The sequence below is a fragment of the Phacochoerus africanus genome, chromosome 1, assembly GCF_016906955.1.
Source record: "Phacochoerus africanus isolate WHEZ1 chromosome 1, ROS_Pafr_v1, whole genome shotgun sequence".
In the NCBI taxonomy this organism is placed as follows: domain Eukaryota; kingdom Metazoa; phylum Chordata; class Mammalia; order Artiodactyla; family Suidae; genus Phacochoerus; species Phacochoerus africanus.
Genome location: NC_062544.1, coordinates 171,201,345 through 171,219,650, shown reverse-complemented (window position 1 = coordinate 171,219,650; position 18,306 = coordinate 171,201,345). Strand labels below are relative to the sequence as shown.

Below are 18,306 nucleotides of genomic sequence, written 5' to 3'. Positions count from 1 at the left end.
TGAAGTTGGAACTGGGTTGTGATATTTAATATCTCACATACAGATGAAAGACTGTGAAGGGACTGATTGCCTCTGTCAGACCCCACCCCCCACCCCCCGCTGCAAGCAGGATCAGTAGCCCTAAGCACAAGGAAGACAGAGTTAGCTTTATGTGGTTTGTCAAAACTTCACTCACTCAGAACTTCCTGGAGTTTAGCAGCAAACACAGTCTTTAATTCCTGAGGGTATCTTTCTCATTCCAAAAAAGTCAAATCCTAAGCAGTCAAGCAGATTTTGGAGGTTGGGTCCTTACAAGAATAGCTGGTGTCCATGTTCATGTTTCAGGAAGAAGCTCTTGATGTGGCCTCCTCTTTGTCTTCTGGAGTAGGATAGCTTTTTTAAGGTTTCCGGCCCATTTGGTTGAAGATTGTTCAGCCTTTGGTTGTGAATCTTGTTATTTTTAGGAGAGAAGTTGAGCTCCAGTCCTTCTATTCTGCCATCTTAATCCCCTCTATTCTGGGGGTTTAATTCACTGTCTTGAACTGGTAACTCTCCCTCTCCCCCAAGACTCCTTGAAAAATCTTTTACAGAATAATAGCCATAAATAAGACAGAATAGTACTTTTATTTATTTATTTTGTCTTTTTAGGGCCACACCTACCGCATATGTAAGTTCCCAGGCTAGGGATCAAATCAGAGCTGTAGCTGCCAGCCTACACCACAGCCACAGCCACAGCCACGCCAGATCCAAGCCATGTCTGCGGCCTACACCATAGCTCATGGCAATGCCAGATCCTTAACCCACTGAGTGAAGCCAGGGATTGAACCCGAGTCCTCATGGATACTAGTTAGGTTCATTACCACTGAGCCACAATGGGAACTCCCCAGAATAGTAATTTTAAAAGGCAGAACATGAAAGAGTCTGCAAACCATGATTATAATCAAGCAAAACATACATTTGTATTGCATTCTAAGACTAGAAAGCAGCAAGGAAGTAAATTTTTTTTTTTTTTTTTTTGGCCATGTCCATGACATGCTGAAATTCCCAAGCCAGGGATAAAACCTGCACCACAGCAGTGACCGGAGCCTCAGCAGTCACAATGCCAGATCCTTAACCCCCTGAGGCATCAGGGAACTCTCAGGTGTTTTTTTCTTTTTAGGGCCGCAGTGCGGCATATGGAGGTTCCCAGGTCAGGGGTCAAATCAGAGCTACAGCTGCTGGCCCACACCACAGCCACATCAACGCAGGATCCAAACTGAGTCTTCGACCTACACCACAGTTCACAGCAATGATGGATCCTTAACACACTCAGCAAGGCCAGGGATTGAACCCCCAACCTCATGGTTCGTAGTCAGATTCGTTTCTGCTGTGCCATGACGGGAACTCCCCTAGAAGTATTTTTTTAATGTGATACATTAGTAGTGAGTCTCTTCTGTTCATTACTTATTGTTGATAAAATGTTATTTGGGAAAAGGCCAAAAATTAAAAGATAAAACATACACAATCAGGGCACTTATTTTTCCAAGAGGCATATTTTATTTTCTATTGAGCTTCTTTTCTTTCCTCTGTCAGAGTTAATGACAAATGTACACTCTTTTTGCAGAGAAGGGAATGCCCTCTGTAAAGAAGGAAGATGAACCTGAAAATCTAGCTTCTAAGCTGAGAGGTAACTGGATGTTTAGCATCATCCCCTCTGCTGGCAAAGGCAAACTGCCCATGGGGAACTGCCCAATCCCCCCTAAGAATATATGCAAGAAGGTGGTGAAGGCAGGGTTTCTGGGCACTTAGATGGGGCAGGGTGGGGGGGGGGGGGAGTTGGGGGGCTAGGGTTTTCAAACTAGAAACAATAGAATAGACTGCACAAGTGTAAACCTTCTAAACCTATCCTTTTCTCTTTAGAAAAATGGATAATTAATCCAGACGAGCCGAAACTAAGTATTTTATGTGAGCTGGAGGTAAGACATGTTTATCAGTCCAACTAGCATACTGTACTCATGGTAAAAATCACTTATTGAATCTTCAATTTTTTTTTCTTTCTTTCTCTTTAAAATTTAGTTTAAGGAAGACTTCATAACACTCTTTGAACCATCTCTGAGAACACTACCCAGCATCGGGCCGCCATCCATTCTGACATTCAAACAGGAGAGTTCCAATTTAGGCATTACATTCAAGGTGATTTTCATTCATACTATTTTTTATTTTTATGGTAATAAATGGTGTAAAAAGCCATACAGTGATTTGCACAAAAGACAGTAAACATTCTTTTTTTTTTTTTACTGTCACTCGCTTTTATTTTTTTAATTATTCAGTGAATTTTATTACATTTATAGCTGTACAATGATCCTTACAACCCAATTTTATAGCATGAGCATTCTTTAAAAAAAAAAAAAAAGGCTCATTTACTTGGAAGAGCACTTAGGGGCTGTATTCACTTCCTAGGGCTTCTGTAACAAAGTTCCACAAACGAGGTAGCTGACAGTGACAGAAAAGTAATGTCTCCCAGTATTGAAGGCTAGAAGTCCAAAACCAAGGTGTCAGCAAGTCCAGCCTGGAGAGAAGCATCCCTCCCTGCCTCTTCCGAGCTTCTGGTGGTGGCCATCTATCCTTGGCATCCTTTGGCTTGCAGCTGCATCACTCCAGTCTCTGCCTCCGTTGTCCCAGTGTACTCTCCATGTCTCTGTCCAAATGTCCCTCTTCTCCAAGGACATCAGTCATACCGGATTAGTGCCCACCCTAATGACTTCATCTTGATTACATCTGCAGAGATTCCATTTCTAAGTAAGGCCACATTCACAGGTACCAGGGGCTAGAAATTCAACATAGCCTTGTGGGGAATGCAATTCAACCCCTAAGAGTGGCCATAAGGCCTGGAAGCATAGGTGAACATTAGCTGTATTTGATCACATTGAGTGACCGATTAACAGCAGCGTTCTATGGGCAAGAGAGAGATCATCTTAGTAATTCCAAAGGATGAACACCACCCCACCTCACCAGAGAGGTGAGGGACTGACTGATAGCACGATTATTTCCAAACTTGGGCGGCACTGCCAGGTGGGCCCAGCCTGGAACCTCTTTGGTTATTTTTTCTGTGCACACTAAAGTGCAGGCTTGTTCACTGAAAATAAGAGACACCAGTCATGTGAGACAGGGCAGCACAGGTGTGTGTAGGAGTTGATGGGCATGCTGTATGGATGCATGAATGTGGCTGGTGATCACTACCATTTTGTGCAGCACCTTGAACTATGCAATTGTAATGCACTGTGACATGTTAAATACATCATGTGATGTAATATGAGTCAACATTTGTTGTTTATATTTGCCCAGGTTTCTAAATATTATGCTCACCACATAGACTCTTTTTTTTGCGGGGGGGGGGGGGGGTGCTCCTGTGGCATATGGAAGTTTCCAGGCTAGGGGTCGAATTGGAGCTGTAGCCACTGGTCTACACCACAGCCACAGCAATGCCAGATCCAAGCCTCATCTACAACCTACACCAAGCTCATGCCAATGCTGGATCCCTGACCCACTGAGTAAGGCCAGAGATCAAACCCACATCCTCATGGATTCTAATTGGATTCGTTTCCACTGCACCACAAAGGGAACTCCCTCACCATATAGACTCTTACAAATTCTTTCTTTAAACACAGCATCCTTCTTTTTCTGAAGCACTATGGCTTATATCCAGAAAGTTTCTTGAGCTTTCCTCCTCTGACACCCAGAGATGAGCCTGCACATGAGGAGGGCCTTGTGGCCTCCCATGCACAGAGCTTTCCCTGCACTGGCCCCTAGGCAGGGCCGGCTCTGCCTACATCCCCAGCAGACCTTTCCGGTTGTCTAAAATGGGCCTTGACACTGGTCTAGTTTGAGGGCGGCAGCACTTGGTTGGCCAGCTCCCCATTTCAGACACACCCCCTTGAGGTGCAGAGTCCAACCCCACTCATGGTCTTCTGAAGCATCTCTACTTGCTTTGCCCTCAGGTGAAGGGGCCACAGGCTGAGGAGTTCACTACAAAAACACTGGCATGGAACAGGCTGTAGCTGGCCTGGCATTGCCGCACTCTCTCTGCCCATTCCATCACTTGGTAGGTGTCCTAGATTTGTTACCACCATCTCTCTAGTACAAGACTTTCCTCTCAAGTGTTCTGTTTTTAGTGATGTGCAGTACTTATTATTGGGTACTTTCAATGGTCTAAAGATATTAGACTTTAGGATCCCTGGCTGTACCATCCTTCTCAGTCACCCTCTGACCCCATGGCAGCTATTTTGCCAGGCTCAGAGAGTGGTTTCCTTTGCAACTACAGATGCCCTGGTAGCTTCATGACCTGCAAATCATGATCTGGGTCTTTTTCTGGAGGCCTGTGCTGAGGCTTGGCTGCTCACCTGCACAAGAGCCTCTGCAGTCACAGCCATGCTCTCGGATCACTAATAGGGACATAATGCGTCCACCCCCTCACCGAGTCACCTGACCCCTCCCAGTCTCCTCTTGCTTCCCCCAGCCCCCCTCTCCCTACAGGATTACCTTCACAACAGACAAGGAATGCAGGGCCTTCCTTGAGAAATGACTCTATTTTAGAAGGTTGATCATTATAAATAGTGGCCTACATAGTAATGTTAAAACTTTTTCTTAGGCAATCCTTCTTTTTTTTTTTTTTGTCTTTTTTTTTTGCCATTTCTTGGGCCGCTCCCACGGCATATGGAGGTTCCCAGGCTAGGAGTCTAATTGGAGCCACAGCCACCGGCCTATGTCAGAGCCACAGCAATGCGGGATCCGAGCCGCGTCTGCAACCTACACCACAGCTCACGGCACGGCAGATCCCCAACCCACTGGGCAAGGCCAGGGATCGAACCCACAACCTCATGGTTCTTAGTCAGATTCGTTAACCACTGCGCCACAACGGGAACTCCCAGCCAATACTTCTTGAAAGAGCTTACGGCATTCCAGCACCTTAGACCACTTACACAAAAGCAAGTACGTGTTATCCTGTGTCCCTCGCATCCAGTCACACACTATACATCCCCTCCTCAACAAGGGACTCTGATGTCCACAGTAGTCATGTCTGCATCTTTCTTCTTACACTGGGAAGCATCTCAAGGACCCACAGAGCTCCTGATGGGCTCAGCTGACCCCGATGAACTGCACCAGACAGAAGACGCCACGTCCCATCTCAGCCTCCTCAGAACGTACCAGCCCCCCTCCTCACCCCTGTTGTCTGACCGGACATTTGCTGGCCCTGCCCAGGGCCCTGACTCCTCCTGTTCTGAGAGGCTCTGGGCTTCCCTGTAGGCATGTCTTCATTTTTTTTCTCCTCTCCAAAGGAAGAAGAGGAGGAGATTTCACCCAAGTGTGAATTCTGTGGCAGTGACCTAAGAACATTCTTCTCCAACATGGATGTCTCCTCTGACTACAACACCTCTGACCTCATAGAACATGTAAGTCCTAAAGAGAGTTTACTGAGGAAACAGTGTTATTTTTAGACACTACTTTTATTTATGAATGTATGTATGTTTATTTTTTTCTTTTAACAGTCGCATCCGCAGTATATGGAAATTCCCAGGCTAGGGGTTGAAATTGGAGCTGCAGCTACCAGCCTATACCACAACCACAGCAATGTCAGATCAGAGCTGCATCTGTGACCTATACCACAGCTCACAACAACTCAGGATCCTTAACCCACTGAGTGAGGTCAGGGATTGAACTTGTATCCTCATGGACACTGTGTTGGGTTCTTAACCTGCTGAGCCACAGTGGGAACTCTTTTTAACACAAGTAGTATTTGCTTCTGCATCTTTCCACTGCAATGCCATTCTTAAAAGAGTTATGTGTTAGCTGTCGGGGCAATACAAATCATAGTCACTATGGGATACTATTTCACAACTACTGGGATGGCTATAACCAAAAAGACAGATAATAGCAGATGTTGGCAAGGATGTAGAAAAACTGGGATCCTCATACACTGATGAGGGGGAATATAAAGTAATGCAGCCATTTTGGAAAATAGTCTGGCAATCCCTCAAAAATGAAACATGCAGTTAACATGTAACCCAACAAACAATTCCATTCCTCCTTATATAGCCAAGAAAATGGACAATGTATGTCCACACAGAAACTTGTATACAAATGTTCATGGCACCACAATTTGTAACAGCCAAAAACTGAAAACAGTCTGGATGTCTATCAACTGATGAATGGGCAAATAAATGTGGAGTATCTGTTCTATACAGTGGAATATTATTCTGCCATAAAAAATAAATGAAGTACTTATACATGCTATAGCATAAGTGAAAACATTATGCTAAATGAAAGAAGCCAGCCACAAAGGATCACATGTTATGTGACTCCATTTATACGAACTGTCCAGATTAGGCAATCCATAGTGACAACAAATAGAGCAGTGGTTGCCAGGGGCTGAGGATAAGGAGTAACTGTTAATAGGCACAGGTTTCATGTTCTAAAATTGATCTTCTGTGAATATGTTAAAAACCATTGATTGTACACTTCCAATGGGTGAATTATAAGATATGTGAATTATGTCTCAATAAAACTGTTACCAAAAATGTTATGCTAGATTGTTATCCAAAACCCCATTAGCCATTTTTTTTTAATTTTTCCCTCCTGTAATTATTTTCCTCTAGGACTGATGAGATAAAAATGACCTCTTTGTTTTTCAGACCTACTGTTGTAGTTATTTCCAAAATCTGATTGACTACATCTATGAGGAAAAACAAAAAACCCAAAGCTCTAAAGCTGAATTAATCTGTATTGACCCTCATGCTGCCCATGGCAGTGAAGTTGACAGACTCAAAGCAAAGGAAAAAGCTTTGCAGAGGTAATATTGAGTCTTTGATATTGAAACTCAGCGAGGCCCACCTAATTAGAGATCTTTTTGTAAAATGAACCTTGTTTTCTCAAAATAGATAATTTTCAAGATATGCTTCCAGTGAAGAAATTAAAATTGGCCAAAGCAAACCTACTGCAATTCCTGCTAGATGAGAGCCAAAAGATTTCCGACACTCAGGGCAATTCAGAATTCCTATATTAGAGATATTTGTCCACTAAACAGAGTAGAAACACATGTGCACTGATTAAATGACTAGATTCACAAGTAATAACAGTAGAACAAGGAATGGCATTTAAAACTTTAAAAATTTATAATATACTATATTAACCTTCAAACACATTTCAGACTTATGCATCATATTTTTTTGATTTCGCAGAAAACAGGAGCGACAAATGGCCAAGCACTATGAAATATTAACAAAAGAACAAACTAGTTTTTCTGAAGAAGGTAAGTTCATCAACACTGATGTTGTAGATCAGAAAATTACACATCAGAAAGCTCACATGTTTGAGCTAAAATTGGCATAAAGAGTAACATTTAAGGGGAGTTCCCATTGTGGCTCAGCAGAAATGGATCTGTCTAGTATCCATGAGGATGCAGGTTCGATCCCTGGCCTTCCTCAGTGGGTTAAGTATCCAGCTATGAGCTATGGTATAGGTAGCATACCGTGAGCTATGGTATAGGTAGCAGACACAGCTCAGATCCTGCGTTGCTGTGGCTGTGGCATAGGCCAGCAGCTGCATCTCCAATTCGACCCCTAGCCTGGAAACCTCCAAATGCTGCAGGTGTGGCCCTTAAAAAAAAAAAAAAAAAAAAAAACATTTAAAATTTTCATTTTACTCAATGCACTAGTCAAAATGGCTCAGAAAATCTGGCCTTTCCATTGTCTGGTTTCAACTCGCCGTTTTTAGGCTTCAACTCGTTGCTATTGATTGAAATAAATCAGCGACATCTCTGGAGCACTTTACAGAAAGAGCTTTTGAGTGCAAGGTCTCTCATTTAATCAAGCATACATTCCATTTTGTCTTCAAGCTTGGATATGGAAAAATCTGTCAAACATAAATCAGATTCTTTCCTCACAGACAGGCCCTATCAGTCAGCTGGCCAGTGTAGCTATGATACTGCCTCAACTGAGGGAGCACCAGAACTTCAGGATTTATAACCTTGCTCTTCTCCTCGTAGGCTGTCTAACTGGGGGTAAATTAATCTTCTGGAGCATCAGGCTCCTCCTCTCACTATTGAAAAGATACTTAGAGAAGATTTTTTTTTTTAATTAAATCCCTAGTATAATGTTCCTTAGTAGTCAACTTCTTCCTACTAAATGTATGCCAGAAAATTCCATGTAATGAAAATCATCATTTTTGTTCTTTCAACAAAGGGATATTCTCTCTCTCTCTCTCTCTTTTTTTCTTTGCTTTTTAGGACTGCACCAGAGGAACATGGAAGTTCCCAGGCTAGGCGTCAAAGTGCAGCCACGTCTGCGACCTACACCATAGCTCACAGCAAGGCCAGATCGTTATCCCACTGAGCAAGGCCAGGGATTGAACCTGCATCCTCATGGATACTATCAAGTTCATTACCACTGAGCTACAATGGGAACTCCTCATTTTTCTTGTAATAAAAAAGAAAAAAAAGTCTGATGTATCAATCCATTTGTAAGCAAGTTTTGAAATTTCATTTTAGAAGAGAGGTTTTAGAAAATTTTAAACATATATGTACTTTCATGTGATTCTTTTCCTGTTAGATGCAAAGCACTATAAAACAATTTCTTATCAACTTTCCGTGGATATTCCAAAAGAAGAGTCACATAAGGAAGAACTAGCTGATTCTCAACTAGACAAAAAAAATGTATCCATTGTTTGTTGTGATTCCAGGATAGCATGTGGAAAGGTAATCAACTTGTAATTTTTTTTTTTTTTCTGTCTGCCCTCCAGCATATGGAGTTCAGGGGCCAGGGATCAGACCTGAGCTCCATCAATGCTGGATCCTTTAACCCACTGTCTTGGGCTAGGAATCACACCTGCATCCTGGAACTGCAGAGACACAGTTGATCCTGTTGTGCCACAGCGGGAACTCCAGCTTGTAATATTTTTATTTGCTACTCTTTAAAAATCAGTTTTAAAAACTGTGATGATGAATACAGCAGCTTGGCTACATGGCATATTTGATGATTTTAGAAAAAAAGATCTGGTATAGATTTGGCCTTTTAACTTCTACTAGACTTTATGACAATGTTTTACATGTTTTATGCAGGGCTATTTTGGCTAAAGCCTTTTTACTTTAAAATGTGATCACTGTATAGTAAGGAACATTTGGAAACCTTTAGAAAACTAATAAGAATGGGAAAAATCACCAGATTTCCATGTCCCCAAATTTATTATTAATATTTCAATATTATCTAGATCTGAACTGTTCAATATGGCAACAAATACTCCACATGGCTATCCAAAATTAAAGTTAAAATTAAAATTTTAAATATAATTATTCAGTCATACTAGCCACATTTCAAGAGCTAAACAGCTGTGTGTGACTAATGGCAACCATATTGTAGGACAGATACAGAAATTTTTTTTTATGTCTTTTTATAGCCGTACCCACGGCATATGTAGGTCCCCAGGCTAGAGGTACAATCAGAACTGTAGCTGCTGGCCTACGCCACAGCCACAGCAACACAGGATCTGAGCCACATCTACAACCTACACCACAGCTCACAGCAACACCAGATCCCTAACCCGCTGAACAAGTGGATCAAATCCATGTCCTCATGGATACGAGTCTCGTTTGTTAACTGCTGAGCCATGATGGGAACTCCCAAGATATAGAAAAATATTATGGTTACTAAAAGTCCCATTAGATAACACTGTTCCACAGTTTTTAAGCATAAGTTTTTGTTAGGACATTTATAATTATATAACTATGTAATTTTTATCTCTTTTTAACTTAATTATTAACCATTTTTCATGATATCATTTAGCTTACATTAACATCATTTTAATATCTATGTGCTCTTTTGTGCTTTTTCATACAGTTTATGTAACTATCCCACTGGTATTGGACATAAAGGTTGTTAACATTTCTTTTGCTATACTAAATAATATTGCTTTGAATATGTTTGTGTATAAATTTATTTTTATATAAGTAGAGTTCCCAGAATAGATCCTTAGAAATTAAATGCCTGGAACCAGTTTTATTTCTCTTGGGGGATACCGAATTTAGGGGATGGCAGTGAACTGAGGTGCCTGACAGAATCAAATCCAAATCCTGTCTGAAGGAAGGTCACCAATGCAGCCCTCAAATTACTCCTACAAGTTATCTTTCAAGTTCAATTACCAGCACATAGTGAGAAATAATTATGAACACAAGGAAACTCAGTACCAAACTGAAAACCCAGAGGATTACTGTCCAATAGGAAAAGACCTACAAAAACTTCAAAAATTGAAATAATCTGTTTATAATAACAAAAGATCAGCTTGAAGACGGATGGAGGGAACAGAAAACTGTAATGTGACATAACACATTTGAAAAGAAAAAATGAACTTATAGAAATGAAAAAAATACAACTGAAATTAAAAACTTAAAAGATGAGAGTTAAACACAGGTTAGATCCAATTAAAGAGAAAACTAATGACCTGAAAGAAAGGCTTTAAAAAAAAAAAAAAACTAGCAAGGAGTTCCCGTCGTGGCACAGTGGTTAACGAATCCAACTAGGAACCATGAGGTTGCGGGTTCGATCCCTGGCCTTGCTCAGTGGGTTAAGGATCCGGTGTTGCCATGAGCTGTGGTGTAGGTTGCAGACGTGGCTCAGATCCTGCGTTGTTGTGGCTCTGGTGTAGGCCAGCGGCTATAGCTCCGATTCGACCCCTAGGCTGGGAACCTCCCTATGCCGTGGGAGCGGCCCAAGAAATGGCAAAAAGACAAAAAATAAAAACAAAAACAAAAAACAAACAAACAAACAAAAAACTAGCAAAATTTACCACAAGGACAAAAGAAAAAGGTAAGGAACACAGAAGAGTGCATAGAATATGAAAATAGAATGAGGGTCTAAATGTATTTGTTCAAGACCTCAGAAGGAGAAGAAAAAGATAATCAGTCAGAGGCAGTATTTGAAGAGATAATGGATGATAATTTTCTAAAACTGATAAAAAAGACCAATTCAAAGATTTTGGAATCCCAGTGAATTCCAAGCAGAATGAATTTAAAAAAAAAATCCTAGACAAATCATAGTGAAACCATAGAACACGAAAGATGAAAAGAAAATCTAAAAATCAGCAGAGAAAAAGAAGTTCTGTTTACATTGAAAAGAGAATAGTTAGAAATCAGATAAGCTCCTAGCAGCAACAATGGAAGCCAGTAGAATGTCTTCAGTGTGCCAGAAGGAAATTACAGTCAATCTAGAAGCCTTATACCCAGTTAAAATATTGTTCAAGAAAATGTGCCCCCAAAAGACAGGGACTGGCAAAACTGTCACTAGTAGCCTCTCACTAAAGAGAATTCTAAAAAATTTGTATAGTTGCATGGTCTGAGATTCAAGAAAGATGCAGAGCAAAGAAAAGCATTAATGGGATATATGGATAAAACTAAAAAGTTGGCTAATAAAACAATAACAATGCTCATGGAGTTTCAAGAAATAATATAGAATAAAAATAGCACATGATTTGGGAAGAAGGCTAAATGTAGTTACTGTGTTCTAAAAAGTCCTTCATTTGGGAGAAGGGCAAATACATAGCTTACTTGACTTTGACAAATTAAGTTTGCTTGATGAAATTTCTGTGAGAGCCAGAAAAATAATAGAAGCAGAGAGTATAACTTCCAAGCTATCAGAGGTAGAACAAAAAAAAAAAAAAAGAATATCTTAATATTTCCCAAAAGACAAGAAAGTAAAAGGGAAAAGAAAACACATACAATGGGACAAACAGAACATATCAGGGAATGTCAGTAGTTACATATAAACAGAGTAAATGCTTCAGTTAATAAAGACTCAGACAATTTTTAAATGAAAAATTCCAACCATATACTCATTACAAGACGCATACCTACATAAAGACCAATGGAACAGAATAGAGAACACAGAAATAAACCCTGACACCTATGGTCAATTAATCTCTGATAAAGGAGGCAAGAGCATAAAATGGGAAAAAGACAGTCTTTTCAGCAAGGGAAACCTGGACAGCTGCATGCAAATCAATGAAACTAGAACACACCCTCACACCATGCACCAAAATAAACTCAAAATGGCTGAAAGACTTAAATATAAGACAAGACACCATCAAACTCCTGGAGGAGAACATAGGCAAAACATTCTCTGACATCAGCCTTACAAATGTTTTCTCAGGTCAGTCTCCCAAAGCAACAGAAATAAAAGCAAATTTGTTTAGAGCAATGGGACCTAATCAAACTGACAAGCTTTTGCACAGCAAAGGAAACCAAAAGGAAAACAAAAAGACAACTTACAGAATGGGAGAAAATAGTTTCAAATGATGCAACGGACAAGGGCTTAATCTCTAGAATATACAAGCAACTTATACAACTCAACAGCAAAAAAGCCAACAACCCAATAGAAAAATGGGCAAAAGACCTGAATAGATACTTCTCCAAAGAAGATGTACAGATGGCCAACAAGCACATGAGAAATCAACATCCCTGATTATTAGAGAAATGTAAATCAAAACTACCACGAAATACCGTATCACACCAGTCAGAATGGTCATCATTAATAAATCCACAAATAACAAATGCTGGAGGGCGTGTGGAGAAAAGAGAACCCTCCTAAACTGCTGGTGGGAATGTAAGCTGGTACAACCACTATGCAGAACAGTATGGAGGTACCTTAGAAAACTATATATAGAACTACCATATGACCCAGCAATCCCACTCTTGGGCATATATCCAGACAAAACTTTCCTTAAAAAAGACACATGCACCCACATCTTCATTGCCACACTATTCACAATAGCCAAGAGCTGGAAACAACCCAAATGTCCATCGCCAGATGACTGGATTAGGAAGAAGTGGTATATAAACACAATGGAATACTACTCAGCCATAAAAAATAACAAAATAATGCCATTTGCAGCAACATGGATGGAACTAGAGACTCTCATACTGAGTGAAGTAAGTCAGAAAGAGAAAGACAAATACCATATGATATCACTTACATCTGGAATCTAATATACAACACAAATTTAACTTTCCACAGAAAAGAAAATCATGGACTTGGAGAATAGACTTGTGGTTGCCAAGGGGGAGGGGGAGGGAGCGGGATGGATTGGGAGCTTGGGGTTAATAGATGCAAACTATTGGCTTTGAAATGGATAAGCAATGAGATCCTGCTCTGTAGCACTGGGAACTATGTCTGGTCACTTATGACGGAACATGATAATGTGAGAAAAAAGAATGTATACATGTACGTGTTACTGGGTCACCATTCTGTACAGTAAGAAAAAAACTGTATGGGGAAATAACAATTAAAAAAATGAAAAAAAAAAGAGGCATATCTAAAACATTAGGATACAAAAAGGTTAAATATAAATAAACAAAAATGATGTATCATGAAAACACTAAAGAATATCACTAAAGATAGGGGACCACTTCTGTCATAGTGACAGAAGTTTCAATCCACCAGGAAGGTATAATGTTACAAAATATTTTTCCCATATTAACATAGCCTCAGCAAATATTAAAAAAAATTTCACAGAAGTAAAAGGAAAAAAATTTTTAATCCATAACCATAATGGGATATTTTTAGCCTTCTTCTCTCAATAATTGAGAGGACTATTAGACCGGAAAAGAGAGGCAGTAATACAATAGAATATTTGAACAACCCATTTAACATATTTGACCCAATGTACATAGATTGGAATTATGGATTAAATTTTTTTTTGTCTTGTTTAAGGCTGCATGTGTGGCATATGGAAGTTCCCAGGCTAGGCGTTGAATCTGAGCTGTAGCTGCCAGCCTATGCCACAGTCACAGCAACACCAGATCCTTAACCCACTGAGCGGGACCAGGGATTAAACCCGTGTCCTCACGGATACTAGTTGGGTTCGTAACCACTGAGCCACAAGAGCAAATCCTGGATTAAATATTTTAAAGATGATATTCTTCCCAAATTGAGCTATAGATCCAATGAAGTTGCAAACTCAAATTGTAAATCATAAAGATTAGATATTAGTGTGTGTTGGGGGAAGGGAGGTCTTGACAAGTTGATGCTAAGATTTACATGGAAATATAAAGAACCTAGACGAGCCAAGACTTCCTTGAAGAAGAAGCCTGGAAGGGAGGAGAACATGCTCTATCAGATAATAAGATCTATTACAAAATATGGTAATAAAGACAGAGTGGTGTCAGGGAAGGAGAAACAAAGAAATCCTTGATATAGAATACTTCATAATCAGACTTATGCAAACATAGATACCTGATTTAACAAAGAAATCCTTGATATAGAATACTTCATAATCAGACTTATGCAAACATAGACACCTGATTTATGACAGCATTGGCACTGCACGGTAATGGAGGAAGGAAAATCTTTTCAATACATAGTGCTGGGACGATTGATATCCATATAATTTTTTTGGCTGAGCCCACGGCATATGAAAGTTCCCAGGCCAGGGAGCAAACCCATACCACAGCAGCGACCAAAACCACTGCAGTGACAACGCCAGGTCCTTAATCCATTGAGACACAAAGGAACTCCCTGGATTTCCATATTTTTTAATGAAATTGGAACCATACCTCACATCATATAAAAATCATTTCCAGGAGTTCCTGTCATGGCCCAGCAGAAATGAATCCGACCAGGAACCATGAAGATGAGGATTTGATCCCTGGCCTCACTCAGTGGGTTAAGGATCTGGCGTTGCCGTGAGCTGTGGTGTAGGTCACAGACCCAGCTCAGATCTGACATTTCTGTGCCTGTGGTGTAAGCTGGCAGCAATAGCTCCAATTAGACCCCTAGCCCGGGAACTTCCATATGCCATGGGTGCGGCCCTAAAAAGGACAAAAGACAAAAATAAATAAATAAATAAATATAAATAAATAAAAATCATTCTCAATAGATCAAAGACCTAAATGTGAAATGCAAATGACAAGCTTTTTTTTAACACAATAATTTTATTACTTCAGGCTAGAGAAAGATTTACTAACCGATTTTAAAAAGCAGTATCCATAAAGGATTTGATAAATTAAAATTAAAATTTGAAAGACAAGCCAAGAAGGAAGACATTCTGCAGCATATATAACATACAGTGGGCTTTTATCTTAAATGCATTAAGAATTTGATAAATCAGAGTTCCCAGTGTGGCACAGCGGAAACGAATCTGACTAGGAACCATGAGGTTGCAGGTTCGATCCTTGGCCTCACTCAGTGGGTTAAGGATCCGGCATTGCCGTGAGCTGTGGTGTAGGTCAAAGACATGGCTCAGATCCTTTGTTGCTTTGGCTGTGGCATAGGCCAGCGACTACAGCTCCGATTCGACCCCTAGCCTGGGAACCTCCATATGCTGTGGGTGTGGCCCTAAAAAGACCAAAAAAAAAAAAAAAAAGGAATTTTGATAAATCGACATGAAAAAAACTATCTAATAGAAAAAAAAAATGGACCAAAAGAAAAAAAACTTGGCCACTTCTCAAAGGAGAAAATTCAAATCATCAATAAACATATGAAAAGGCATTCAATCTCATTAATAACCTGGGAGAAGGAAATTGAAACCACAATTACAGATCAGTGCATACCTATCATATTGGCAAAAAAAAAAAAACTGTAACGTTTGTTAATACTTGAGTGTTGGAAAGGATACAGAAAAAGTCACTATTATTTGCCTCTAGTGGGAATACATATTGGTATAACAACTTGAAAACAGTTTTAGCAGTATCTCATAAAGTGAAAGACAGGCATATATTGGGATTCAGCAATTCTACCTCTGGGTATAAGGTCTGACAGAAACTGGGTATCAGCATACATGCATAAGACTGCTCAGAGTATCACTGTTACATAAGCCAACGCAATATCCATTGGAACAACCAATATCCATTGGAACAACCCAATATCCATTAAGAGTAGAATGGATGAAGGAGTTCCCGTCGTAGCGCAGCAGAAATGAATCCGATTAGGAACCATGAGGGTTCATTCCCTGGCCTCATTCAGTGGGTTAAGGATCTGTCATTGCCATGAGCTGTGGTGTAGGTCACAGATGCAGCTCAGATCTGCCACTGCTGTGGCTCCAGCATAAGCCGGCAGCTGTAGCTCCGATTAGACCCCTGGCCTGGGAACCTCCATATGCCTTGGGTATGGCCCTAAAAGACATAAGACAAAAAAAATTTTTTTAATTAAAAAAAAAAAAGGAGTAGAGTAGATGAAAAAATAATGAAGTCATACAAATAGACTACTATACACAAATGGAAGTTACTGGACTACAGATACACACTGGGAAATGTATGAATCTTAAAACATAATGTTGACGAAAGAAACTAAATATTAGGAGTTCCCATTGTGGCTCAGCAGTAACGAATCCAACTAGCATCCATGAGGTTGCAGGTTCAATCTTTAGCCCCACTCAGTGGGTTAAGGATCCAATCTGGCATTGCCGTGGGCTGTGGTATAGGTCACAGACATGGCTTGGATCTGGCATTGCTGTGGTTATGACATACAGCAGCTGCACCTCCAACTTGATCCCTAGCCTGGGAATTTCCATATGCCGCAGGTACGGCCCTAAAAAGGAAAAAAAAAAAAAAAACACTAAATATTCAAAGTTCACAATGGATGATTCCATTTATGTAAAATACAAAATGGGAAAAATTAAACTATACTGTTTAGAGATTATAAAAGTGAAAACAATTACTATGAAATCAGACTAGTGGTTATTATGTCTAGGACAGAAGAACATTGACTTTGGGATAGACACATAGGAGACTTCTAGAGTATCAGCACTGTTCTGTTTCTTGACCCAGATGGTGATAATATGGCTGTTCACTTCATAATTACTCATTAACAAAACAGCATATTTTAGCACTTATTTGAATGTATTTCATAAGAGTGAAAATAATGTATTATCTTTCCAAATAAATGGCAACATTTACATGAAAATTTAGATTGTTTCATTGTTTAGCCCAAGGATTTCTTTTATCTATTTTATTACAATTCAAGATTAGGAAGAAATAGAACTAAACTGAATCTTTAGTTTATTTTTGGGTACAAATAATACATTTCCCTATTGAGTATTACATAGAAAATAAAATAGCTAAGCTAAGACATATAATAAGGAATATCTCTGTTTTTCTTTCTTCATCTTCCTGTACTCCACTAGTGTTTTGCTCAAATAAAATTTAAGAGCAACCTTGAAAAGACACCAGATGCTGCAACTTATACTGGTGTAAAGGCAATTTATTGAAGTATAATTTATAGTAAAACTCATCTTTTTAATTTTTTTTAAGGCTGCACCATAGAAAGCTCTTGGGCCAGAAATTCAATCCAAGCCATGGCTGCAATCTGAGCCACTGCAGTTGGATTCTTAACCTACTGCACCCCAGGGGGAACTCCAAAACTCACCTTTTTCAGATGTACATCTCTATAATTTTGACTTTTAGTAATCACCACTACAATCAGGATATAGATCATCCCCATTGTGTTAGAGCTTGTTTTTTTTTAATCTTCTTTTGTTTGTGTAGTAATATGTATATAAAGTAGAAGTAAATTAAAAAAAAAATAAACCTGATTGAAAAATGAACAGAAGACCTGAATAGATATTTTTTCAAAGAAGACATACAGATGGCCAAAAGGCATATGAAAGTCATCATTACTAATTATTACCAAAATGTAAATCAAAATTACAATGAAGTACCGCTTCATATTGGTCAGAACGGCCATCACTGAAAAGTGTACAAATAATAAATGCTGAGAGTTCCCGTCGTGGCTCAGTGGTTAATGAATCTGACTAGGAGCCATGAGGTTGAGGGTTCGATCCCTGACCTTGCTCAGTGGGTTAAGGATCCAGCCTTGCCGTGAGCTGCGGTGTAGGTCGCAGACTCGGCTCGGATCCCTCGTTGCTGTGGCTGTGGCATAGGCCAGTGGCTACAGCTCCGATTTGACCCCCAGACTGGGAACCTCCATATGCCACGGAAGTGGCCCTAGAAAAGGCAAAAAAAAAAATCTGGAGAAGGTGTGGAGAAAAAGGAAACCTGCCTACACTGTTGGTGGGAAAGTAAATTGGTGCAGCCAGTATGGAAAACAATATGGAGGGCCTGTGGCTATGCAAGCGAGGCAGAGATGCTGGGGGTCCAGGCTGGCTGGAGCCGAGCCTGTAGCTCTGTGGAGAGCTGGGCACAATGCTCTTAACCATTTGTCCCCAGGAACACTACATGCTCTCACAACTAAACCCACCCCATCCCCTTTTAATAAGTGTGCCCCCTCTCCCCTGAGGGCGAACAGGTCTGGAAGGCACTGGGCTGGCTCAGGAATGTGGTTGACCTGCCAAAGGGAGGTCAACCTGAGCTGA

General features: G+C 40.1%; 1 protein-coding gene across 1 annotated transcript in view; it reads left to right on the top strand.

The window, feature by feature from the left end:
- Nucleotides 1-18,306, top strand: part of ERICH6 (glutamate rich 6) — a 40,141-nt gene that overhangs the window by 10,517 nt on the left and 11,318 nt on the right. Inside the window, exons 4-10 of the mRNA XM_047752323.1 lie at nucleotides 1,583-1,645; nucleotides 1,879-1,934; nucleotides 2,035-2,151; nucleotides 5,295-5,408; nucleotides 6,648-6,805; nucleotides 7,194-7,264; nucleotides 8,562-8,707. Of these exons, the coding sequence (XP_047608279.1) occupies nucleotides 1,583-1,645; nucleotides 1,879-1,934; nucleotides 2,035-2,151; nucleotides 5,295-5,408; nucleotides 6,648-6,805; nucleotides 7,194-7,264; nucleotides 8,562-8,707 (725 nt within the window). The remainder of the gene's footprint in view (nucleotides 1-1,582; nucleotides 1,646-1,878; nucleotides 1,935-2,034; nucleotides 2,152-5,294; nucleotides 5,409-6,647; nucleotides 6,806-7,193; nucleotides 7,265-8,561; nucleotides 8,708-18,306) is intronic.